General features: G+C 34.9%; 2 protein-coding genes across 3 annotated transcripts; one reads left to right on the top strand and one right to left on the bottom strand.

The window, feature by feature from the left end:
• Positions 1 to 222: 222 nt before the first annotated feature.
• LOC108214658 (phosphatidylinositol-3-phosphatase SAC1) lies at positions 223 to 18,238 on the bottom strand. 2 transcript variants are annotated; one of them, XM_017386786.2, is made up of 16 exons: positions 18,023 to 18,238; positions 17,743 to 17,947; positions 17,314 to 17,479; positions 13,130 to 13,352; positions 11,624 to 11,700; positions 11,016 to 11,203; positions 10,797 to 10,894; positions 8,361 to 8,494; positions 8,134 to 8,268; positions 6,330 to 6,711; positions 5,836 to 5,957; positions 5,618 to 5,728; positions 5,101 to 5,286; positions 3,684 to 3,875; positions 1,373 to 1,484; positions 223 to 768 (listed from the first exon to the last, which is right to left on the bottom strand). In XM_017386786.2, exons 1-16 carry the CDS (start codon positions 18,122 to 18,124, stop codon positions 520 to 522), a joined length of 2,682 nt encoding a protein of 893 aa, XP_017242275.1. In that variant the 5' UTR covers positions 18,125 to 18,238; the 3' UTR covers positions 223 to 519. The 2 variants fall into 2 exon arrangements, with proteins under 2 accessions (XP_017242275.1, XP_063945382.1); XM_064089312.1 differs by lacking the exons at positions 17,314 to 17,479; positions 17,743 to 17,947; positions 18,023 to 18,238 and adding an exon at positions 14,805 to 14,915.
• Positions 18,239 to 25,451: 7,213 nt separating this feature from the next.
• Positions 25,452 to 26,473, top strand: LOC108213229 (glucuronoxylan 4-O-methyltransferase 3). Its single transcript, XM_017384999.2, has one exon. The coding sequence runs from the start codon at positions 25,573 to 25,575 to the stop codon at positions 26,407 to 26,409; it is 837 nt and encodes a 278-aa protein (XP_017240488.1). The 5' UTR covers positions 25,452 to 25,572; the 3' UTR covers positions 26,410 to 26,473.
• The last annotated feature ends 598 nt before the right edge of the window (positions 26,474 to 27,071 follow it).

The following is a 27,071-nucleotide window of genomic DNA, read 5'->3' as shown; positions in this document are numbered from 1 at the left end:
CATACATTGTCTTGGTCTCCGTGTCCCTCGCCAATGTAAAAACAATTGAGGGGGACGGAGGGAGTATTAAACTTGGATGTGGTCATGGCTTGTGTAATTGGCTACTGCGTTTATGAACAAATCAATTCATTTTTTGCATTCTAAACGTAGTTTCTCTTTTACTGCATTTCTCTTCTAAATCAGATTACCGATTAATCAGCTTTCGTTTGCAACACTGAAACATTTTCGTGGCCTAAAAACATGTAATTTATATTTATTCTCTCAAATATGAACTTCAGTCCCCTACTCCCATTTGTAGTCTGATTATTCACCAAATACATGTATCAAATAAGGATACATAAAGTGGAATCACAGTCCCTAATACTGTAGTCTGGTGATACTCAATTTCTCTTGGTAGAGATTACAGATTAAGTGCTCATTTTACAGTAGAGGCACATGCATGCAGGTAAGGCTCCTTGTGAACCCTTACCCCTCCCACTTGCCTAGTGGCATTACAACTATAGGAGAAGAGGGTGGTCCTCAAATCTTATGTAACTTGTCCTGTCCAATAATCCATCTCGTCAACTGGGATGGGTCCCCATATGAAGCTTTACACGACCTGGGGATAATCCCAAGATCTGCGCCAATACTTTGATATTCCTTGAGAGCTTCTTCCATTTCTTTTTCGGCAGTTGTATCATTCAAACCATCATATGTGCCAGTTTGGAGAAAGTCGGCATAGAGTTTCTCATTCTGAGAATCATTCTGAAATGGTTCCACTGCAGGACCCTGCTAGTGAGGCATTCAGTTAGATGAAACTTGACAAGACAAATAATGAAGGAGCACATGTCCATGACGCTTCAGAAAAACAAACAAAAGTGTTTAACCAATATTAGCAAAATATAAAAATGAGTAATGACAGCACTATTAAGATTTTGATTAACCAAGTTATCCTTTACAGGTTATTTTCTTATAGCCACATGCTACTACACCATGAGGCAGTGTCCAACTATATTAAAACACTTGTTTGCAGTTTTAACATTCAACAATAGCAGTTATATGGAATATAAAAGAGAACACTTATTTGCAGTTTCATAGCGTGAAAAGAATTCCATAAAAAAAATCCTTTATGGCTGGATTTCATTTGAAATCCTGGATTTGATCAAATTCATGTTTGGATGCACAAAAAAGTTGGATTTGAATTTGATTTGAAATCTAGCACACTCAAATACTAGTATAAAGCTGAGAATTTGAAATGAAACATCAAATCCTGTCATTTAAAATGAAATACAATTTCCCAAACGCAATCTTAATTTATTTGAATTGGACTGCATCTAGCATACCCTTTATAAATGATTTTATGGCATAACTCAAACAGACATCCTCGTATTACCTGACAAAGTTCAGCATAATGCTTGTAAATATCACTGGTTTCATCTTGATCACCAAGTAATGTACCACCATACCACCCATTAGCTTCATCAACCGAAGTCATTGCCAGATATCTGCAGAAGGACAAGTCTCAACATTAAAAAAGGGTCATCTGTAAGGTCATCTTCCCACAGTTGTCTAGTGCATTTGTAAACAACTCTGATACAGCAGAATGCTTTATTTTTGTTTGGCTGTCAAAGGACTGGAAGTAAAATCTATATGCCTAGATTTGTGAATTCGAAAACCTAATCTGCAAGATGCCAAGATCACACTACATCACAAACCATCTAAACACTTCTGACGCATTACTGTAAAAAAAAACCCGCAACATTTTCAGTTTCATGTCAAAACAAATTTAATTAATTAAAATCAATGAAGCTATGACCATTGTAACTAGCCTATGAAACACTATAAAAAAAAATTTCATCTGTATAAAATATTCAAAGAATTACGTTTTTTGGACTTAATACACCATCACAACTCCGTTAGTCAAAGGATACAAGGACAGCTGTCAAACTAAGTCAAAACCATGCTTCAGTGACAAAAAGTTTAAATGTGTCCATCTCAGTCATACATCCCAGTCATACCAGATGAAACTGGGTGTATAGCGGACCGGAGGCATTTTGCTTCCTAATGGAGTTGGGATAATCAGCAAAACTTTTGCTTGCATGCCTATCTTCTAACTATACAGTAACATCTATTTAAAATGAACAACTTAGGAAAAGGAAAGGTGCTCGTTGAGTTTTTCCTAACTATAACAGCACAAAATCAAATTTAATCAATAATAAAGTTTTTTAAAGAAGAAATTCAAATACGAAAATAAATGCAATATCATCCTTTATATAAGGTTTGCAATTTAGCTTAAGGATAAAGTTATTTAGTATTATTAATGTCTTGCAAAGTTTACATCAAGCTGTTTCCTAATGATTTCTCATCAACAATGTTTAAAGCATTTATTTAGAAAGCAATTTAACCTGAGCCAGTGCAGGTAGGTGCACGTGCATAAATTACAAGGAAAAGAAAATTTCAGAAATTATAAGAATAAAATTCACAATATGTAAAAACAAAAAGGGCCACAAATTGGAAGGAGGGTGCTGGTCTAATTTAGCACAATTTTAAGTAAAAATGTCGAGAATAGCACAAGTTAAAAACTTGGCCCTCTAGCACACTAAAAATGCGTTTACATAACGTGTTATTGCATTCAGTGTAGAAAACCAGCCAAGTCCACACATTCATTGTGTACGTCATGAATACTCATGCTTATGTTATTTGCGCTTCCCAATTTTCATGCATGTATTAATTTAATTGTCATATGCAGAACGTCATTTTCACTTGCGTTGTTCTAAGAAACCAACTGCTTGATCATAAAGTTATAATTGATGTACAGCACTACAATCTCTCACCACATTGTTCAAAGAAGCACATGATGAACTGATGACATCTCTGTAAAGTACGTTTGCATGTAAATAAAGAAGAAGAAAACACAAATATTGTTGATACTAGATATAAAGTATATACAACAACATTTTTTTGAGTGCTAGACAAGGGCCAGATCACTGAGCTCTGCTATTTTGGGCTATGATGCTCAGAATCTTTAAGAAGGATCGACACGGACACATATCAAAGTGTCCGATTCTTTGAATTCTAATATCAAAGACTAGTGGACATGTTTTATGAGGATCCGACACTTGGATTTGGACACGACAAATATTATTTTTAATATAATATGATACTTTTTATAAATAAATATCTATTATTTCATATAAATTACTACATAGACTTTTGGAAAACAAGGGTAAAATAGTATTTATCATATATATAAATTTATAATAAGGACAATGTCAAAAGTTTGAAGGTTAAATTATACTGTAAAACAAATAATATAGGTTATTATATATTGTCTAAGATGAAGTGTCCATTTTCCAGATGGTATTAGGATCCGGATCCAAGTGTCAATGTCAGTGTCGTGTCGACACGGGTACGGCAGGGTTTTTGGAAGAGTCCAAGCAACACAGGGTACCTAATAATATATATGTGCCTTTTTGGGCATTCTAAACCACTTAAAAAGGCACTCTGGTGCCTACGAAATTATTATAGAGGACTCTAAATGAAAAAAAGCCTATAAAAAAGCAAAGAAATATATCTCAGACTGAAACACTAGGACTATAAACCTGAACACTACAATTTTTGGGTATCCTTTTTATGTTCATACACCCGCCACAAATTGGGGGGGGGGGGGGGGGGCGCTAATATCATCCCAATTACAAACTTACCTTTGGAATACATCTTCTTCTTTACTGTTGCCTATATAAGAGAGCCAATCCATGTCAAGTAAGTTATAGAGTCTGTTATCATTCTGAGACCCCTGGTTGACACAAACATCTGAAGCCAACTTATGTGCCGAGCTACTATCCTCCAACTTCCTCTGACCAAAAAGCCAATTTGGGGTTTTAAGCTGAATTTCTCTGCAAGATATGTGGGAGAGATTTAGTTCCAGTGAAAGAATAACAAAAAAATTCAACAAATCAATGCACCTGCAAGAATCCAATAAACACATGCAAACTTAATCACAAAGGGGAAAATATCTATCCTTTCATGATGAGAGGGCTGATATGATATCCTTTATTGGAAGAGGAAGAAAATTTACTAATAGATCCAACTCAAGAATGACTTCCTTACACCAGGTTAGATGGACAATCTGAAAAATAAGCACCTAACATAGACACAGAAGAATATGAAATAACATAAAATAGAAAGTATAACTTGTAACTTAGTTTTCAACTTGAGATGGTCTCAAACCATAGAATAATCCCTCTAATACCTAGCTACGCATGTATCAAGCCAATTTGCTCCCAAATATTCAGTTTTTTAGATATCAAAAAGGAGAGAGCAATTTGAACTTAAGTAAAAATAACTTAACAAAAGTAATGTAAATACTGCATGCAAGAACCCGATATGCCCTTCCTCTGCAGAGACCTTCCCCAACTCCACACAAAGTGCCTATATATTTCCCGTTCTCAGAACTTAATATGACTACAGAGTTCTCAAACAAAGCTAAATACTTTGTTATTTGGAAGTTTCAGGTAGTAAGCTATCAAGAATCTTGAACATTTATAGGTTCAAGTGGTTCATTGGATGTTTTCCATAAATGCTTTTATTAAGGAACATATTTTCAATCAATCCAACATCTGTTACAGTTTTGACCCGAAGTCACCAAAACTTATTTAATTGAAAATCAAACTCACAAAACAGTCATCACTTCATTACTTTTACATTTGTCAACAGATGACTCTTAGATGCACGCCTAATGATAAATTATACCATTTTGCAAGAATTCCAAATCAAGTTGAAAACAACAGTAAAATGATACTCTGTATATGTAGAAGAAGAAACATAATATATCTCATGTATCAAATATTACCAGATAAAGCAAGAATATTTTTTAGTAAAGCACACTACAATATATCTACAGCTTTGGTTAACAGGTATTATATGCACATGCTAGATAAAGAACTTGGGAGTACAAATAACGTCAGTATCAAGTTGTCGCTGCCTCAAACATACAGAACAAAGATCGACAAAGGAGCAAAACTTAAGATAATTCATACATGCCTGCCCAATAATCTAATGTAGAGCATTGGAATCTTTTAAGATATGTAAGATGGCAAACACAATAAAGAGGAAAAATACGCTGCATCAGGTGCCATTCCAGAAATTCCAGTTCTTTGAGCTGGTTCTGTCCAAAGCCGCACATTCTTTATTGAACTGCATGTTTGTTGTAACAATTTGTCGAATGATGATAACTTTATCCGATAAAAATCCTCTTTCCAAGCAGGAATAGGAGAAAGCGCAGAAACACACATACCATCTGAGCACCTAAACCAAGGTAAAGGTGAAAAGTAAATCAATAGAGTTATGTTAAAAAATTATAACTCCATAACATGGGTCAGCACTCAGCATGTATGCACATTTGTATGTAATTGATATGGACATGTATGTATTTGTGATGCTACAGCTAAAAATACATACCCTAATCTGTATGTAATACTTGCATTCAACAGTAAACTAAGAAGCGAACATTATTGTCCTAGGCTATAGTACCAAATTATTTCCCTACGGAACGAGAAGTCTAGCAATCCAATAGAAGTACTAACTCTAATTCCCTGATCAAGATAATTGAAGGTGAGACATAGATCGCTACAATTACCTCTTCGCTGGGATAACATCCTCTCCAATCCCGGTAACATGTAGGTAGTAATCACAATCCAGCTCCCAAAGAGCAGGCTTACCTTCTTGTGGTTTGAAGTATCCCAAAAATCTAGAATGCAGCAAATAAACTATACTAAAATATTTATTTCAAGAAATAAGTGCAGCAAATTTAGAGTATATGAAATTTCTAGAGGATGTAACAAAGCAGACAATTACAGATTTATAGCATCTTGTTTCTCGCCATCAGTATAAGCATTGCTGTAATATCGTTTGATAGATTTTATGAATTCCCTAGACTGCGTCGTTGCTTTCCACTTTCCCTGCCTCTCAGTAAACACCTGCAAATCATAACATAATTAAGAAGATAATTCCCAGGGTATATGAATAATCTCTTGATCATATGAAAGAAAAAAATGACCTGTTACACATTTCAAATCATTGTGTTCGATAAAATATAAATATTCAAGACTTATAAGATGAAGACGTTATCAACTTTGTTACCCAGACTCGGCTGGAAGTTTCCAACATGGATATGTATCCAAGTGTCAGACTCAGCAATTTTTTTAAATAACATATATGTTTTGGCCTAAAATAACTGTCTGAGTGTCGAGTGACGGGTATTGGAGGCAAAATGAAGAGTCAGGGGAACAAAGGTTATCAATCTGGTACTACTGAAAATGAATAATCACGAAGTTTTCTGGGGAACATACAGTATTATGGGCTGCTGAACCACCATACTGGTGGGCTAGAGCATCACCCATGCTCTGGTACATATCCATCAAAGCCTGAGCCATGCTGCTATCAGCATCCACTTTAGGTTCATCCGTCAAACCCATAGCATGGAGTTGGCGTCCTAAAGCTGCTAAACCATAAGCATATTGGGCAACATTTGTACGATCCAAGCAATCGATACAATTAGTGCGCAGAACTCCATTCTGAAACCTTGGTGCCGCATTACCACAGTTATGATTTGCAGGATGTCGAGGTCCCCCATACTCTCTGTCTTGCATTAATGCTAAATTAGTATCAATATTACTACCAATTCTTGCAAGATCTCCCGAATTAGCTCGTAGATCTCTAAGAGAAGCATCCCTGCAACACAATAATGACAGCTAGAACTTTCAACAGATGCTAATACATACCATTATTCAACACAATAATTTGAAGCTACTAGGCTTGTAGAAACAGTTTCAATCAGGTATATATAGTTCTATCTAATTGCTATTCTTGAATTCCCATTAAGTAGTGGCACTACACTTGCCGCCTAGAATCTGGGGAAACAAAAAACTAATGTGGTTGGTCTCTGAAATTCTTTTAGTACATGTATAAAGCATAATTGATTTCCATCATTGTTTTCCTATATGACCAATTTCATTGTTATGGAAAACTACTATAAAAGGAGATTAGCATTAGTCTCAATACAAAGTTCTCGCAGACCTTGTAATCTTGACTTACACCATATAGCTTCAGCTTTAGTTGTAGATATATCAGAACTGATCACATAACCTGTAGTCCCCGACTATCAATTATATAAATATCAGACAGAGAGATTGAGAGATGAAGAATGCAGAATTCTCAGTGTTCTATTGATCCACCAGGACCCTCGTATTTATAGTGTACAACACAGCCTACATACAGATTCTAACAGCTAGAAATCCCACAATTACATCCATGATAAACTCCCTAATTACAGCCCCAAGATCAGCCTTAAGATATATCTAGATATAACATTTATACAGCAGGATATGGACATATATATTAAGGACTAAATTACTCTATTAATTAATAACTTATCAGGGTATAAAAATGGAAACAAACGGATATCTAACCAGTCGTTGCTGCACGAGGCAGTCTATGTTACTCGGACTCTTCATTTTGCCTTGAAACGCCTATGTCAGACACTCACCTCTCGGATATGGACACTTATTTTAGGCCAATAACATATAAATTTTTCAGAATAATACCGAGTTTGACACATGGACATGTATCCATGTCGGACACTTCTAGTTGAGTCCGAATAACATAGGAGGCACTGTATTATAACAGCAGGAGAAGTATTTGATCTCTGGGATAACTAGAAGTCGGACCTATATGTTAGGAGAAACATAAAATAGTCTAGGTTCTAGCAGGTATCAATTTATATGTTACCCGGACTATAATGGAAGTGCCCAACATAGATATGTGTCCAAGTGTCGGAGACTCGGAATTGACCAACATTTTGAAAATTTTGCATGTTTTTAGCCTAAACGTTAAGTCAGTGTCGACTGTCCATATGTTGAGTGCCAAACACAGGTACAAACATAAATTTACTAATAAGCATTAAAATCAGCCAACTCCTTGCCTCCATATTTCCCATTAATCTATGTTCATTTCGAATCCTAAAATGCATAAGGTTAGCTATATTCCTGTTAAACTGACAAGTAGCACATGCATTTATTAAAGAATTTCATAATACAAGCTGTATGTATATAAGAGCTCAACAAACTCAAGGAACAATTCGGAAAAGCATGATACCTTGACATACTGGTACGACTTATCTGGCTGGCTTTTGTTTTCACAACTAAAGGCTTTCCACTATAGTAGAACCCAGTCATGTCTAGTGCTTCACTTGCCACACCACCTAAAACTGCCAAGACATTGGCAGACTTGCTTGAAAATGGCAGATGTAGTTAGTGGTTAGCGCAAACGAAAATATTTTACTGCATAGCACAGCACAGCACCATGGGGTAATATGGTAATACCTCTTCGCAAACTTGTGAAAGTCCCAATGAATAAATTTCAGCTGCTTTTCTTCTGGAAGTATCTGATTTAGATATCCAACTGCACTAGTAAACTCACGCCTTAGCATCATTTCTCGGGGTCTTTTTTCAACAGTCTACAAAATTATATGAATCAGCAACAGAACCATCTAATGAACAATACAGTTATTAAGCCTGTACATTACAATTGACGCACATTAAATTAGGACTAGATAGATATCAGAGATTGCAAAAATACATGCATATTTAGCAATATACATTATTAAATTCGGAATTATAACCTTGTAGACTTATAGACAGCTAAAAGAATGTAACTGAAAAACAAACCGTTTATGTTATTTCATGTACTAATAGTTGCTTCCCTCAATAGACCTATTACTAGTAGCTTACAAGAGGGTTGCATAGCACAAAAAACCTCAAGATGGTTCCCTATATACCTTTTTTTTTACAGAGATAGTTCCACTATACTTATTCGACATAATGTTTATATTTAGAATATACGTCTTTATGAATTCATACTAATATGAATGCATAATAGAAAATGTTAGAGCTAGATGGTTTATATAGATCAGAATCATGAAATTTTACACACACTTATGGTGCAATGAGAATTGTGCATCTAGAAATGTACGCCTTAAAGCATACAAACACAGTTTAGCTATACAAAATGGCATTAGGAGGTTACCAATTTAAAGCTATATATATATTACTACAGACCAAAGATAAACTTGATTACTAGAAATAATAATGACATGTCGAATACCTAACTATATTATCAAAGAAACACTCGATCTTAAATCTACAACATCTTTTCCTTGGACATGGCCAACATATTTGCAACGTGGTTGCTTTGATTTACACATTCTTTAGGAACTTACTGATCAAATGGAGCGTAAAAAGAAAGTACGAAGACTTGGTAACACACAGAGCTGAACAATGTTGAGGCCAGTAAAACAGCTCTATTAGGTAGAAAGGTTGAAATAGACAAGGCTGTTAACAGCAGCATAGCTCAAATGACACGGATTTTGTGGTAGTATATTGATGGGTTCTGTGGTCTGGAGTATCAAAAACCAATTAAATCTAATTTAATAGAGAACCACTTTCCTGTGGTGAATCTTTATAAACTCGGATTTGTTGTGCCGTGTATGGCAATCTGATGAGCACAAAAACAATTTAATAGAGACCACTTTCCTGTGGTGATTTTTTATGAACTCGGATTTGTTGTGCAGTTTATGGCAATCTGATGAGCAAAAAATTATATCATATTGAATTATATCATATTAGGTCCAATATGAGTTGCCATGCATCTTTATGTATGAAAAGTTTTTTTGGTTTGCACAGCTACTTGTCAGCACAGCAAATGGTATTACGAGAACATGAAGCATAATTTTTAATCAAGAGCCGTGATACGGAGCACGGAATTAAGAAATAATTGATCAAGTATTGTGTGTTTAATTGTAAACAATTTTTTGTAACCATAATTGTCAAAGTATATTAAAATTAATAATTGTTTCCCTTACTTTACATGAAAGTAGACAACAATTAATAGTTAGTTAGTTACCAATCAGAATTTATTTCCTTCCTAGTATTAATAATATTAATAGTAGTTATTATCATATGAATGAAGATAATAAAATTTTATTGTACTTCTTTTCCAAAATTTTATAAATCTCTATCAGAATATTGCAGTTTCAGTTCTTCTTAGAGTTGAATTATATAAATTGAAGAGTAGTTCAAAATGAATTTGCTGTGTTATTTATGTTGCCGATTCTGTGGAAATAGGACATCATTCCCTTGTTTTTAACACCTTTCCCATCATTGTCCCACATCAACCCACACACATGATATAGAGAGGAATAAATTCTTTAAGCCACACCCACACACATGATACAGAGAGGAACATCGCAAACACACACAATAACTGAGTATCAAATTCTTATAGTTGACCAATGAAATTAATTCAGATATACCCAACAGTTCACAACTGTCTCCCAACGACGACTATATAAATGAGTAGGATAAGAATGATATCCTAAGACCATGATTTCCTAGAACAAAGTTGACAATCCTATAAGAGAAATACAGGGAAAAAACTGAACTTCTAGGTATAAACTTATGGGTTCTACCTAGATTTCTAATAACTCAAATAACACGAGAAGTCTTTATGTGAATAATTGGTGCGACTTAAAACAAACTTGCTACAATGTGCCAAAAGAAAAACAGCTTAAACCTAATAATGACTTCAAATAGAAATTTCGAAATTACCAGCTTAAAGATGATAACTTCGAAAAAGATCATTTTCTTTAAAGAACTTAAAAATCATTAGTTAACAAGAAAACACTAGTGGCACTTATACTGTATAGGATGTTTATATATAGAATAGACAGCAGTTTATAAAGATTGAATGCAATAACAAACCTTAATAAGGTTAAGAACTATTATTGGGTTGCCATATCGCTCTGCCATGTCCTCAAAATGCAACTTTGTTGACTCATATGTGGGGTCATACCTTTGTACTGAAGTTTGAAAAAAACAGGCATGTCAAACGTCTACTCAAAGAAATAGCAAAATTTTTAGCTAAACTCAGATATGAAACTACCCGGAAAAAGTAAACTCAGAACATAGAAAGTTTCTTACAAATTATGTCAGGCTTGGGACTAAATCTCGACGCTTCTTGTGACCAGAAAAGTGGAATTGAGCCCCTCATCTGAACAACAGAACTCATTCTTCCTTTGCATGAACCTACTTCTTCATCAAGAATAATTTGTTCTGTTTCAACATCATTTGCAACCCTACCCCTATCGTTTACTCCTCTTTTCAGAAAACTGCATCCCCCAAAGAAAATAGATGTAGCAAACTGTCTACCAGTTATTACACTAGAATAATCTAGAGTTACAGGAGAGAATATATTAAATTGCAGTTACTTAGTTAGTGCTAGTTCTAATATTCGGAAGGTAAAGGTGAGCGATATGAAGTTCAAAATTACTACATATTCTTGATTAAATGCAATAAGCTAGAGTAACATATTAGTCAAAGTGCCAGGAACTCTGCCAGAACAATTTACAAGTAACAAACTAACAAAGATATAACTCTGACATCATTTATAAGCCTGAAACTTCCAATCCTACCTCTGTAATCTTTCACTTTGATGCAGATCTTATCAGGTTAATGAAGAAATAAACTAAAATTAAAATTCAGAATCAACTCAAGGACTAAAGGTTAAAATACTTAGTAGTAAAGCATACCGTGTCCCAGCAAAATGCCGTGAGCGCCTTGAAATCAGTGTAACACTAAAGTCTCTTCCAAAGACTGACAGCCTAATCTGCATTTGTCATGAAACAAAGTATCAAATAAAGTCTCTATGCTAGACCCCATCCTGGACTATTTACATTTCCGCAAATATATAATGCATTATAGTGTAGAATGCCTGATAATTTCTGGCAGTTAAAATTATTTGAATTATGCTTCTAAAAGCCCATTTGACAATTCTTATGCAAAGATGTATGCCCATGGGATGGTGGAATGCTCTAACAAGTTCAGGCAAACAACAAACATGTGTTGATCTAGTGTGTATCTAAAGCATCTACAGGTAGGAGTATCAGGCACAACACGGATCGAGTGTCAGATCCTATATTTCGGATATTGGTCACACTAGGATTTAATCCTTATATTGGACAGCGATACAGGACCGAGCGGCCGCGACATAACTTTTTATACAACTAGTCTAGTGTTCGGACCAGATTAGCATTGGTGTTGGGTAATAGATATACTAAGGGTATATGTCTCGTCTACCTCTCGCTAGAAACTTATATCTTCTTCAACAATATATCTCTGCATCTCTCTACAACTCTATTCTTACTCTATTTCCCACTTACATTCTGCCCTACTCTCCTTAATTTCTACCTGTTCTCTTCCATATCTATCTGTTATACTCTATTTCTGCACTTTAACCTATAAAAAACTACAAAAGCATTCAGAAAGCTCAGTCAGGAACCTGCAGTTCCTAACATATAGTATTATAGTGTATAAGATGTCATAGAAGAAATAAAGAATGAATTTCAAAAGGAGTTTTCTATATATTGATGGATTTTATTACGTAAACCTATACTACTGGAATTATGTAACTAATACACTTCTTCACATGAGTAACAGGCGACGTCTTATTCTCCTAGTGTACTTATTTCTCCTTATCCTTTATCCCCTCATTTTCAATTCGTATCCCAAGTTCATCTCACAAGTGGTTTTATGGTTCGTCAAAGTATCTAATTATCAGTCAAACAATCTGTCACTGTCACTTAATAAGTGTGATGCCAAGTGTCATCTTGTGTGACATAGGTACGAAGAAATCAAATAGTCACAGCGCCCCAACCCTACAACAGCACATGCTTATGGGCTGATCCTGCTACCAGTAACTGCATCGTCATTTAAACAAACATGTGATAGCTCATCCTGCCTTAACTAATTATTGTGTTTCATGGATTCTTCTATATGGTACCTTGACATTGTAAAATAATATAAAAATTATACACCTTCTGTCCATATGAAACACTATTGGTACATTGGTCAAGAAAATAGCGTCGAAAATAGGAATAACAGTTTTACAAAGATATAATAAATAGTTTAGTTTCAAATATGCAAGACTAAAATCTAGTTCAAAGGGGTAATGCATAACAAATAGCTTCCAAAAAATATATAACAGGAATATACATAAAGGAGTAACAAACCAAAAACAAGAACTGACATTTTAATACCTGCTTAAAATTCCCATGGACCAATGCAATTGTCCAGATTGTGTTATTGCATCTTGATCGAATTGATTCAGTTAAGAAGGCATTCCACACAAATATATTCTCGTATGGCATCCTTTCATCTGCTATTGATATCACATTCTTCTGCAAACTTTGCATTATAGGGTATGTGTAACTATAGAAGAAATCTTTAGTTAAGTCTACACTGGATAGGAGTTTCTTGTACCTGCAAACATACAGTTATAAACAAGAGTAAACCAAAATTTCAGTTAACATTACCATGAATCAGAAGGTTTTAGTGAGAAAATATATTGCTTTCTGGAAGGGAGCATGTCTTTGTGACTGTGTGTGCACGTGTGGGGTGAACCAGCATAGGGAAAAGAATATAACTGCAAGCCAACAAAGTTGTTCCACAAATGAGCATCTGCCACGACATTGAATAGGAGAAAACGTGAAAATGTTGGATAGGAAACTGCTGAAACAGATTCAACCATTATCTTCGGCATTATGAGTTTACCCAGGTGCCTCAAAATTTTATTTATATGAATGCCAAATTTATATAAAATTCATGAACCAAGACTGGTCCTATCGTAGGAAATTTTCTTCTCTATCTTGATGTATTTCCAGGATCTATTTAAATTACATGAATCCTTCAGAAATATACTGATTCTCCCTCTGCATGTCTACATCCGTATTATGTAACTGAATGAAGATTGCATATTCAAACTGCTTCAGTTCTTACTATCTGACTTCTGACATGTATTGACAATACTGAACACTGCTAGTATGGCCTCTTCAACCAATTCGACTCAGTGTTGTTATAATTGTGCTTCGTGAGTAGGCGAAGGTCTGCAAGGAGCAATTTAGCGCAATAACCGAATTGGCATAAAATCACGCCGGACTTGCGCTTACTCGCAGTAAAGCGCAAAACTTGCAGTAAAAAGTGCAAAAAAACTTGCACTATGTATAGCAACACTAGAACACCCTTAACTTAAAATACCCTAAATGTCTTTGTAACTGCTAATTTATCAACTGTAAATACTACTTTTGATGTGCTTTAAGTTCTGCCCTCATAGAATAAATAAATACATCAACCGATAGTTTGATACTTTTATGTCATATTTCTTTTATGTTGAAGACTCTTTCTTATGCATAAAAAATATTTTGTACTATTCTATTGTAAATATCACAACAAATATATTAAAAAGTATATATGTATTTAGATAATTATGCGCATTTGACAACACTCATTCGGCTTCGACACACACACACACATATAGGGTTGCACCCTAGAAAGAACACTTTAGGAAAATAGCAACAAAGAACACTATAATAATACTTCGTTTTTCATAAAAACTGATTTCAAAAGATTGTAATTGCATAGTTAACCGCCAATTAAACTTGATATATGAAATCTAACATATAAGCTCATCCAAATTATTAATATGAAACATTATAGAATCTATAACAGAATCCAGAATAGATTTTTTCAGTTATGAACAATAAAATTGTTGATTTTACTCTATAAAATAGTGATTAATGAAGGATAAAAGAGTGGTTCCCGTACTCGTAAATAGAGATTGTGGATGTGATTTTTTGTTTATAAACACACACACACACACACACATATATATATATATATAGAGAGAGAGAGAGAAAGTCTTATTCAACTACAAACCTCCTTATTCTACAAACTAAAAACCCAGCTGCAATATCACTGAAATCTAAACACGAAATCACTAAATCTCCATCATCTCAAGCTCAGCCTCCACTTCCGTCAACTCCAGTCCGCAGCTCCCTGCCACCTTCTCTACGTTTGTCGTCCCTCCAGTGCGCCTCCTCCACGTCCGCCGTCCTTCCAATCCGCCTCCACCACCAACATCCACTCCACCTCCACTATCCCCTCCACCTTCTCCTCCTGCACCACTCCAACTGCGTCACCTCCTCCACCTTCGTCGTCTTCATCTTTATCCTCTCCGTTGCTTTACTGCCAATTTAAAAGCATTGCTCGATTTTGTTTATATATCAGATATGCCGAACACTCTTGCTGAAATTGTTGCTCCATTAGCTCCTTCTATGTCCAGCACCTTCATCTCCACCCCCACCTCTACTATCTCCACCACCGCCACCGGCACCAGAATCGAGTACAAGAACAGATCCACCGATTTTCACCAATTCCTGGAAATTTCACCAAGTTTGCAACACAAATCACTAAATTCTAAAGAGAATATCACTAATTTCTGAAGCGGATATCACTAACTTGTACAACAGAAATCATCGATTTCTGTAAATATATCAACAGGTATATCAAAGCTTTAACAATGTTATAATCCATGACAGAGTCTAGTCGTTCACGAGATTTTTTGTTTTTTGACAGTAGTCGTTCACGAGATGGAGAGAGCGAGAGATAGTCGAAAAAGATCAGTGAAGCGGAAGGGAAAGGACGGAGGTGGTGATGGCGGAGAGCGGACGAAGGTTGTGATGGTGGAGAGACGGCGAGAATAGTGATGACGGGGACAGGGAGGGACAGAGTTGGTGAAGATGATGGTGAAATCAGGGCGGTGAGGTGGGTGGTAGTGTTGGCATGGCTGTGACTGCAGGCGTGGAAGGAGGGAAAAGACCTGGGGCAAATCTGGGTGGGGTTTTGCTATACTGGGTTATAAATGTAGGTGAGTGCCTTTAGTAATTTAAGGAGTTTCAGTAGTGGTTTTTAGTTTTTATTTTAAGACTGGTTTGTATTTGATCATGAGCCTATATATATGTATGTATTTACACACACATATACACACACACACATATGTATTTATGTATTTATTACATATGTATGTATGTATGTATGTAATATGTATGTATGTATGTATAGGGTCCTCTTTCATTACAAACCGTCTTAAAATAAAAAAAATTCTAAATCACATCGAAATATACCACATATGATATGCAAATTGACATTTGGGAATGAAGAAAAATACAGTGAAGTCAGAATTCAACAAAAGTTCGCCAATTGACAGGAAAAATCAAGTTGAAAATAGATGCACGTGAGAGAGGCATTTAAAAAAAATATTGAGCCTTAAAAACAAGTTATTGTGGCTTTCTAAAGGTGGGCCGTGTCCATGGCCATGTCACCCCTTTGTTGAAGGCGAGTCGATGGCCGTGTCGGTATGCCACATTGGGAGTCGAACGTACTCAACTGAGTCCCTAAGTCGGGCACACAAACGCTTACGACTCCTATATTGAAGAGTCTGAGCTTTGATACAACCAATAATAGTTTGTTATCTATAAAAAAATTATTGGGTACTCCCTTCGTCCCACCAGATTCTTTACAGTTTCCTCTTTGGGATGTCCCATCCAATTCTTTACATTCCAAAACTTACCAAAAATATTCAATGGGTCCCACCACTTCCCAATTTTTTCTTCCTTTTCACACTACTTTTACTTCTTTTTCACACTACTTTTACTCCACTATCTCTCTTTTATACATTAAAAATTAATGGGTCCCACCACTTCATCTACTTTTCTTTCTCTTTTCCACTACTTTATACATATTTGTTAACCTGTGCCCAAACCAAACATAAAGAATTGGCTGGGACAGAGGGAGTATATAGTTTAATTGATAAAGTGTAACCAACACTAATAAAGTGAACTGAGAAAATTCATCAAAGGGTTGTATATGAATTAAGTTGAAACAAATGATAATAAATTGTGATATTGGCATTGTATCTGTTTATGTAACTGCTGGCTTGCTCGCTTTTAGCTAAGTTCCATACGGAAGCAAAATTCCGGATCTAATGCATGTTAGGCTGTTAGCATATCTATAAATAAGGAGTTGACCGCACCAATTTCAACTATGTGGAAATAGCCCACTTACCTTATAAGCAGTCACTTAACTATTAGATAAAGCATCATGCACTATATTTCTTACTGAGAAAACTTTCAATAATCCTCTGCAATAGGATTGGCTGAAAGCTCATCGTCATGTACATGATTGTGGAAGTTAGCAAGTTATTCATGAGACCTTTTTTTAATATGTATTGTCTATAGTTTCCACTAGCAAAGAATTAATAGTCGCGTTTGTAAGCAACTTCCCTCAAAAAAAACATTCTCTTGTCTAACAACATAAGTATCTTGCTACACTTATGACAATAATCTATCAGGTGCATGCATAAAAAGAAGTTAGAGTTATGGATTACCTCAACTCAGTTTTAGAATGAGCAACATCAGTTTGTACTGAAACATGGGGGATAGTAATTATTTGGCTTTCTTCTATACTGTAAACTTCATGACCACATATGCATCCGATTTGCCTGCGCTTAGTTACCAATATAAGATAATATGATTCCAAAAATTTGATACAACCTACACAAACAAAAAATATTCTTCATAAGAAATTAGTATTGATACACAGTGTCTGTATCACATTTAGAAAATCCTTAATAAAGCACAAGCCAACAAGACTTTATATTTTAGAACGGGTGTGATATCATTTGATGGTTTTTCTCGATTTATATTTTAGTTTTTATTTTAGTGGTTTGTATTCGAGCAATTGTGAAGGTACGCATACCCACCTAATTCTACAGACTCGTAATTACTGATTCACTAAAACACATAATACATGTTACCAGCAATGCCATAAGCTTTGGCAACAACACTCAAACCACCGGTGGCACGATTGCCCTCATCAATCCGTTTTAACAAACTTTTAACCTCCTGAGACGAATAAACCACTGGATCTTCACTTATATTCAAATCCGATGTTTCCAGTCGATCAATTTTCAACACTCTGAAGGATCTCTTATTACGATCACTCCCAATCAAATAAAATCTCTACAAGATACAATAATATAATAATTAAGCTAAGCGAAATGAAACAAAGATTTTGAGAGAGAGAAGAAAAGTTACCGCTCGAGTTTCGTAGAGTTTAAATTTCTGGAGAGAATAGGAGTCCGGATCCAATTCCAGATCGTTCCAGGCCTTGCGTTTCCCATTCAATGCCTGCGCCATTGTATCAAATCTGCAGCATATGAATCCGGCAGGTGTGATGGAAAGGATGGGCTCGTTTTCGCCGGAGCTGTTTATCCTAAACTACCGCGTTTCTGTTCAATCGAAATTTTCTAGGATATTCTTCGTTCTTTTCTATTATTTTGAATTTTAAAAAATATATTAAAATTTTGGGTATTTAATACGTTTTTAAATTATTTTAAAATTTTAGATTTCAAATAAAATTTTAATTTACATTTAAATATTTGATGATGTTTGATTTAGAATTAATTTCATAGAGTTAGGTTCCTTGGAAACTTATTTCTTTGGAGTATTTGAAGACCAAGTTTAACACCATTAGATTAGATTAGACTAAACGGTGGATCTACAAGACACGTGGCATTTGTTTTTAATTAAAAAACTACTAGATATCTTCAAAGTACAGGGTTGTAGTGTACAAGATCATAACCAACAGTTCCCCTAGACTTTCTCCTCGTAATTAGTTTCAAATTTCTGAAAAACAAACACAGAATTGATGAACAACTGCCACCAATTTGCTAAACAACCGGAATCAAATACAGTTTTCAGAACGACGTCTTGAGCACTGTTCCGACATCCCTCACACTTTTTAACTCGGTTAATTGACTGAATTGTGTACTGCACTTTGTCAAGATTAGGCAACTGGCATTAGACACAATTCTGCACTTTTTAAGTGCCAATCTTATAGATCTATTGTGGACACAGAATTAACATTGTGATTCATGTCATGGAATTCAATCATTTTCTCTCCTACTAGCCATTTGATGCAAGCACCGTGCATATCTTGATTATTACATTTGCAGAACAATTAAAATGTTCTTCTTAAACTACCATTTCGTGACAATAATTGAAAATACAGAGGACAACATTTAACAGAACAGGTGGACGATTTATCGAGATACAAGAAAGTGGTGCTCCTCTTGTAACTGCCAAACAAACAAAATAATTATAAACCAATATTTTAATTATAAAATGAAAGTATATCAGCCATCAGATCATAAAAGAATAAAGGGTCAAGATGTAGGACTCCAAGTCTCTAATAATTTGGGGTCTCCACTAAACTTAGGCCATTTCATATATTAGTTGGTAAATATTATTCAAAATATATTAAAATATAATGATAAAAACTATTTCAGTATATTTTAAACATTTAGAAATATCTTCATTACCCACGAGATTATGTTTCTACGTTGTTGGGTAATGTCTGGCGTTGCTATCGCATCAACTTTTTGTTGAAAAACAGGTGAAAAACTGTTTGATAAATCTAGAAACAGCTTTTCAGAACAGCAACATTTAACTCAAAAACGGCTTGGTTCCCTATGTTTTTGAAAAAAGCTGATTTTCAGATCTTGCATGAAGCTGTTTCAGATTTCACTATCAAAACTCACCAAAACATTATTCTTTTATATTATAAACTCAAAATAAGCCCATATAAATAAATTATCAAACACTTATCTGATTTCTAAAACAACACTTTTTTTACCAGCATTTTTTCTGATAGCACAGCAATTTGTAACAGCACTCCCAAACAAAACCTTAGTCTGCGTAAAGCATAATTTAGCTATAATTATTAAAAATTTATAAATTTCTAGTATTTTTTGCCCACACACCGCGCACGGGCATCAATTATTTATTAATTTGTTTTGTTATTATTTAAACAAATAAATTTAATAAAAATAATATTTTAATTTTCAAACCATCAAAATTTAAATTTTCAAATGGGATGAAAAACTTGTGTTAGACATTATTTTGTAATAATTTAGTTTATTATATATCAATAACATTAACGTGAAATTCTACGTCAAACTCAACATCATAATATCATATTAGTCTCTCCGTCTCTTTTCAATTGTCCACTTTTGACTTTGAACAGTCAAATTGACCAGAGTTCGACTAAACTTTGTATATATTGCATAGTTAAAAATTACTTAAAAAAATTATATCATTATAAAGTAGAAACAATATATTTTAGAATGCAATTTTCGATTTCTTAAAATAATTAAAAAAGCGTCCTTTTTTTTTAATTCAAAAATGGCTAATTTGACCATTTAAGGTCAAAAGTGGACAACTAAATAGAGACAGAGAAAGTAATAAAATTTTGAAACTATACGCTAAGATGAACAAATAAATCTGAATGGTTTATATCTTTGTATGATGATGGTATGATGATAGTTATAGACTCGTACATTTTATTATTATATAGTTTTGTAAATAATAAAATATTACATGCATTAATTCACATTCTTTAAAATTTTCTCATCAGAGATTAGGCTTCAATACATATTTATCATGATCAAACCTCAATTAGATAAATGAGTTATGTATTACTTATTGTCTCTACAGATTATATAAGTCATGTTAATGAATCAACAAATCAGACATTTAATTTGGATTAATATAAATCTTTGGAGCTAAAGTATATTGATAAAGGAATGTTAGGTCGCAATTTAATCAATAGATTTGAGCGGAATTTATCTATTGTTAAATCGAATGTCGAATATACTAAGATTAACAACCAATCGGAATCTATATCAATTCAGCTCTTATTGATAATTTTAAGAACTGTTACAAAACTTTCTCAAGAAATACAACCGTTTCCAAGAGCTTCTAGGTTACACACATATTACTTGTGTTGTGTTCCTCACTCATATATTAGCAAGACCTAATGTTCTGTGTTTATATATTACTCAGCTACCTTAATTACCAACTAGATATATTCTACCAAAAGTATAGCTCTTTACATATAAGCTGTTTCGTATCAATCTTCTTTCTTTCCTTATCAAACTCAATATCCAGATACTGATTGTACTTGATACTGATCAAGTATCCGCATACTGATGAGGTTCCATCAGTTTCTGATGCGATCATCAGTTTCTGTCAATTGCATTGTTCCTTGTCGCTTCATTGCGATGATCTCCTGATGCATAAATGAATCTTCCTACGTAACAGTCTACCCCAATTTATACTTTGTAAAATAAAGCATAAATTCAACTGATTCATGATGCCAAAAACTTTTTCAAATATTGTGAAGTATATATATCATCATCATGAGTTTGAATTCTTGATACCTGCTTGTTCCAAGATTGATATTCGTTTTGCTTTCCATTAGCTTGTTTATAGCTTCTTATGTTAGTAATTTCTTTTTCTTCTTCTGAAAACTTTGTTCTCAGCTTCTTCTGCTTTCTGATTACCGTGTTCAGTGCTTTCAGTCTTTGTTTCTGATCACTATCTTTAGTCTTCAGCTTCACTTTTCTGATTTTAACTTCATTGAATCTTTCAGAATTAGAATTTTCAATCTTTGTGCTTCTTCTTTGTTTAGTTACTGTTTTGAGCTTTAGATAATTTTGAACATCTTCTCCCCTTTTTGGCATTAATTAACCAAGTTGGTTGTCCAATCATTAGTAATTGAAGAATATAACATGTAAACAGTTTGTAAAGAAAATTCCTAATTTTCTCTCTATTCTTTTTAAGTGATCTCATCACTTCTCACATAATTCTTTATACCACTGTAAAGAGTGATAACTAACTATCCTTTTTTCACTTTCTTTTCTCACATCTACCTCACCTTTTGCCAGTTCAAGAGACTGCCTCTCTAGAATTTTTTCACTAAATGATTTTCACACATTCTCTCATAAAAAAGGCTCAGCCTCTCATCAAATCAAAGAAATAAGAGATGGATAAGAAAGTTAAAATTAGTCATATAAATAGGGGTTTCTTTTATCAAAAAAAAATCTATTTATAATCATTCCGAGAGTATAGTAATGTACTTTTGTGAGAATAATTCCAGACTTGTCATCTAAGCAGTGTTTGAATTTAGTTCACCACTTCTTTGTCTTGTGTTTATACAGTATCTGGCTTCTGTTCACTTAGAGGATCAGGTTCTTGTGTGCCTTGGAGTGTAAGATTAAGCTGTTGTTTCACTTTGAGAAACATGTTCTTGTGTGCATACTCCAATTTCTGCTTGATCTGCAACACCACTTTGAGACGTAGGTTCTTGTGGGATTTGAAGATTGACTTGATCTACTCCACTACTTTGAAGTGAGGGTTCTTGTGGGATTTCCTCAGTAAGTAGTCTGTATGTGATAACATTTCTTTATAGTATTCCATAGCATTTGTCATGCAATACTAGCTATTCTGCTTCACGCAGTCAGTATCATTGATCATGTGAAGTTTCACTCGTTCATTGTTCTTGAAAGAATCAGAATCTTCATTGTATAATGTTATTATTCTTTAACATTCAGTTGGAAATCATCAGTATCAGTATTTCCATCAGGATTCGTCAGGATCTGATATTGTTCATCAGTATCTGATCTTCTATCAGTGTTTCATCAGTATCTGATAATCCGTGTACATTTTTCCATCTACATGCAGATTTCGCCTTGTAAAACTCTCATAGCTCTCAACTCCCCACCGGAAACACGTCCCCGAGTAAAAGGAACATCTCATCAAAGGCTTTATCACTACATTGGTTATGACTCTTCCAATGTAGTAATTTGGAAATATACTTCAATTATATGCACTTTATATTGCCTGGATATATTGGCTCCCAGAAATTGTTCACATTGTCTAGAAATTTAGTTGCTTGCTCGTTCGGGTCCTTGGAAATGTTATTCCCTACATCCAAAGTGTCCGGCCTAAAAACATCTCTCAACATCTCATATTCATCATCGTGATCATTCATTTGTTCATTTCTCGACCCGCTAGATTCGCCATGATAGTGTCATATGGTATAACACTCGAGAAAACCGGTTGAAAATAAGTGAACTTAACATCAGGAATTAGTTGATGTAATTGATTTCTAGATGTATTGGAAGGATGTCTAATAAGAAGTTTTGGATCATGCGGTTCTTTAAATTGCTTCTCGCAAATGCCAAAAAATATTTAAACCCCTCATTATATTCATTCGTAAATCCATAACCACCGGGAATTATTCTTGAGTGATCTAAATTCGATCATAAGACATCTATATATGCATGAATAATATCCATATCAATTTCAATATGCATATAAACAAAAATACATACTAACACAAATAAAAAAACATATAGATATTAAATGACTCATATTAATGCACATATAATTAAATTATAAACGAATAAGTAAATATTTATCATATACTTACATTGATTAGAGCGATGATCGTAGTTATATTATATTTTGTGTGAAATCGTTGAGAAAATTATCTTGCTTTGGTAGAAAAGTGAAGTTTAGAAGAGGAAGAGGAGATAGTGGTTGCTGCTTGATTATTCAGAATAACTTACGATGGAAAGAACATAGTTTGTCGTAAGTTCTGTGGCTGGTGGTATTAATTACGGTTGGTGAATAAAAAAAATTAAATTCATGGAATTTACGACAGACTATGTTCTTTCCGTCGTAATACTTTACGACGGAATATTTTCACTGTCATAAGTTCAAGCAAAACGATCTCTGTATAAGAATTGGTACTTTTTGATTTTTTTTAAATTAAGAGAAAATATTTAAATCATCCAATTTAAGACGGATATGTTTTCTGTTATAACAACTTATCACGGATATTTATTTCTGTCGTAAGTTTATGCGCCCTGCAGGTCCATCGTAAGTTTTTTTATCCGTCGTAAATGACCCTGTTTCTTGTAGTGGATTGCAACATATTTTTCACAAATTAAAAAAAAAAAAGTAGTGCTACATGCACAAGAATTGGGTATAAAATTTTCACAAAATAACATGACATCTGAAATGAGAATAAAAATGCTATATATATGAATATAGGGCCGGGCATCAATTAAAACTGAACCTATATTATTTTGTGTAAAAATTTGCACACAATTTTGTTTATGAAATATTTTATTTAAAAAAGGACTATGACCCTGTTTAGAAGTTAGAGGTTTAAAGCAAAATTAGAGGTTTGAGGTGTTTTAGAGGTTTGACAACTAAAATAAGCTAATATTAGTGTTTGGTAGTTAGCGGATTGAAATAGAGGTTTGGATCCAAAAAGCTAATTTTGAAAAAGCCACATTGAGGAGTTTTTTGGATTAGTAGTTTTGGTTTGTATCAGAAAAAGATAATTAATCAGCTATTTACCAAACAATTTTACGAGAAACAGTTAATTCAATCAGCTAGTCAAAATATCTAATTCAATGAGCTAGTCAAAATAGCTAATTCGATTCGCTCCCGGGGCCTATATAGATGGGATTAGTGCTGTAATCCGATCCGGGCAGCTCGCGAGCTCGCCCGGCTCGAACTCGTTTTGATGGGCTCGGCTCGGCTCGTTTAGTTAAACGAGCTCGAGTCCGGGTAGAGGTTTTGGCTCGTTTCGTTAAACGAGCTGGCTCGGCTCGACTCGTGAAAATTAACGAGTCGGATTCGGGTAGCGTTTTAGACTCGATTTAGTGTTAAATTAAACGAGCCGACTCGCCCGACTCGTTAAACTCGGCTCGTTTAGCTAAACGAGCCGGCTCGACTCGACTCGTGAAAATAAACGAGTCGAGTTCGGTCAAAGATTTAGGCTCGTTTTCTTAAACGAGCCGGCTCGGCTCGACTAAATAAAACTCGGCTCGAACTATGCCTGGCTCGAAACTCGGCTTGCCCGGACCGAATAACAGCCCTAGATGGGATGGCAGTTTATAGTAGGTGGCTAGTCATTTGTTACATGATTAGTACTCCCTCTGTCCCATTTAATTGTATACGTTTCTTTTCAACTGCTCGACACGCATTTCAATACTCTTATAAAACATAGTTCCGTAATTTATTTTTGAGATTTTCTTTTTCTGAATAAAAATATAACATCCAAACTTTAATTCAGAAAAAGAAAATTTCAAAAATAAATTACACAACTACACTCTACAGGAGCATTAAAGTCCGTGCCGCGTCCCGGTCCCCCAATGTATACAACTCAGGGGGACGGAGGGAGTAGTTGGGTTGCGCTGGGTCCAATCTTGTATTGAGGTCAAGTAATAAACAAGCAAAAGTAAAGTAATGATTTCACTTGCCCAACATATTAACAGCAGAGCGATGATGATGAAGCTGTAAAATACAATAAACTAAGCACTCTGTAATCTCATATATTCGTTTTGCTACTAAACACACAAATAAATATGAGTATTATTATGGCATCATAATTCATATAAATTTGTTAAAACTAGTACAAGAAATCCCCAGAAGAAGACCAAAAGTAAAATCTTGTTAATCATATGTATTAAGTCGCCCCCTTTATTTAATATCCAAGTCAAGGCAATATATATATTATCATCCCACCTAATATAGAGAATAAAATAATTCCCGAAAAAATGTGAGGCACATGAAAGGATTACTATAAGATTCACGATCATTCTAACCACCCCTGCATCTACAATTCTCCTCCAAACTTGTTCCAAAGTAGTTCATCTCCCATATCTTCCTTTACCCTTAAGAAAGTCTTATCACATCCATTTTCAGATCTCATTCAACAAAACAACATGAAACTACCCAAAACCCAGACCCCTCTGGTCAATCTCAAACTCATTCTTACCGGCTCATTCGTGCTCTTGCTCCTCATATTGATTCTGAGATCAAAGTCATCATCAACATCGTTGAATAATTATGTGCCAGCTGCAGCTCAAGATATTCCGACAAAGTGCACAAAAATTCCACCGTCCCTGTCCCAAGCACTAGTCCACTACGCAACATCAAACATAACACCCCAACAAACCCTAGAAGAAATTTCGGTCAGCCTGAGGATCCTGGACAGGAAATCCCCATGCAACTTCCTCGTATTCGGGCTAGGCCACGACAGTCTCCTCTGGACCTCACTGAACCACGGAGGCCTCACCGTCTTCCTCGAAGAAGACGAGTCCTGGATCAAACAAATCCAGGCAAAATTCCCTTCCCTCAAATCCCACCATGTCATCTACGACACTGTTATGACACAAGCAGATGATCTCCTCACTGCATCATTATCAGACAAGGAATGCAGCGCGGTGACTGATCCTCGGGACTCGAAATGCAGGTTAGCTCTGAAAGGGCTGCCGAAGCAGGTGTATGAAGTGGAGTGGGATGTGATCATGGTGGATGCACCCACGGGGTACCACGACGGGGCTCCGGGGAGAATGAGCGCGGTCTACACCGCAGGACTGATGGCGAGGAACAGAGAACAGGGGGAAACGGATGTGTTTGTGCATGATGTGAATAGAGTTGTGGAGGATAAATTTTCTAAGGCCTTTCTGTGTGAAGGCTATTTGACACAACAGGAAGGAAGGCTCAGGCATTTTAGTATTCCGAGTCATAAGACTCGTTCCAGGCCCTTTTGTCCTTGATTATTATTTCCCCACTTATTTCTTTTCTTCTTAATTGATAATAATGAGGAATTTCTTCTTGTTTTTTTATATTCTTTTATAATGTGTGGCGAATTTCGTTCTCAACCAAATAGAACATAAATGTATCTTTACGATCTGTTTGATTTATGGTATTCCTTCCAGAGGGCTTATGGTAGTAAGTACAGTTGCATATATAAATCCATCTGGATTTCTATATTGTTATACAGTGGCGGAACCAGAAGGGGGTTAGGGGATGCTCGAGCCCCCCTAACCTCGAAAAAACAGTATATTTTTTTTTCAGCCCCCGCTGGGTTAGTGATGTCAATATTTTTTTTTTAGCCTCTGCTGAATTATAAATGTCATAGAGATTGACTTATTGTAAAAAAAAAAAAAAGAGAAGGAACTTAAGGGTGTATTCAATTGGGATTTTAATGCATTGTTTTAGTGTATTGATTTTAATGCATTGTTTTAATGTATGGATTTAAAATCCCAATTCAATACCACCAGATTCTGTAGCATAATTTAAAATCCAAATTGAATACCTCAAGATTTTAATGGATTTCAAACACTCCCAATTGAATACACTCGGATTTCATGAATGAAAAAAATGCCTTCTTAGTCTAGAGAGAGTCTAATTAACAAATACATTCCCTACTTAGAGC

The sequence above is a fragment of the Daucus carota genome, chromosome 3 (genome assembly GCF_001625215.2).
Source record: "Daucus carota subsp. sativus chromosome 3, DH1 v3.0, whole genome shotgun sequence".
Taxonomy (NCBI): domain Eukaryota; kingdom Viridiplantae; phylum Streptophyta; class Magnoliopsida; order Apiales; family Apiaceae; genus Daucus; species Daucus carota.
This window is presented reverse-complemented; position numbering and strand designations above follow the sequence as displayed.

What these genes read in the sequence shown, in the direction of transcription:
- LOC108214658 (XM_017386786.2), bottom strand. Translation starts at nt 18,124, where the DNA reads ATGGCGCAGGCATTGAATGGGAAACGCAAGGCCTGGAACGATCTGGAA. An exon ending in CGGCATTTTGCTGGGACACG is followed by an intron (nt 11,204 to 11,623) that starts GTATGCTTTACT and finishes TGGGGGATGCAG; the next exon opens with TTTTCTGAAAAGAGGAGTAA. An exon ending in GGAATGGCACCTGATGCAGC is followed by an intron (nt 3,876 to 5,100) that starts GTATTTTTCCTC and finishes CATATCTTGCAG; the next exon opens with AGAAATTCAGCTTAAAACCC.
- LOC108213229 (XM_017384999.2), top strand. Translation starts at nt 25,573, where the DNA reads ATGAAACTACCCAAAACCCAGACCCCTCTGGTCAATCTCAAACTCATT.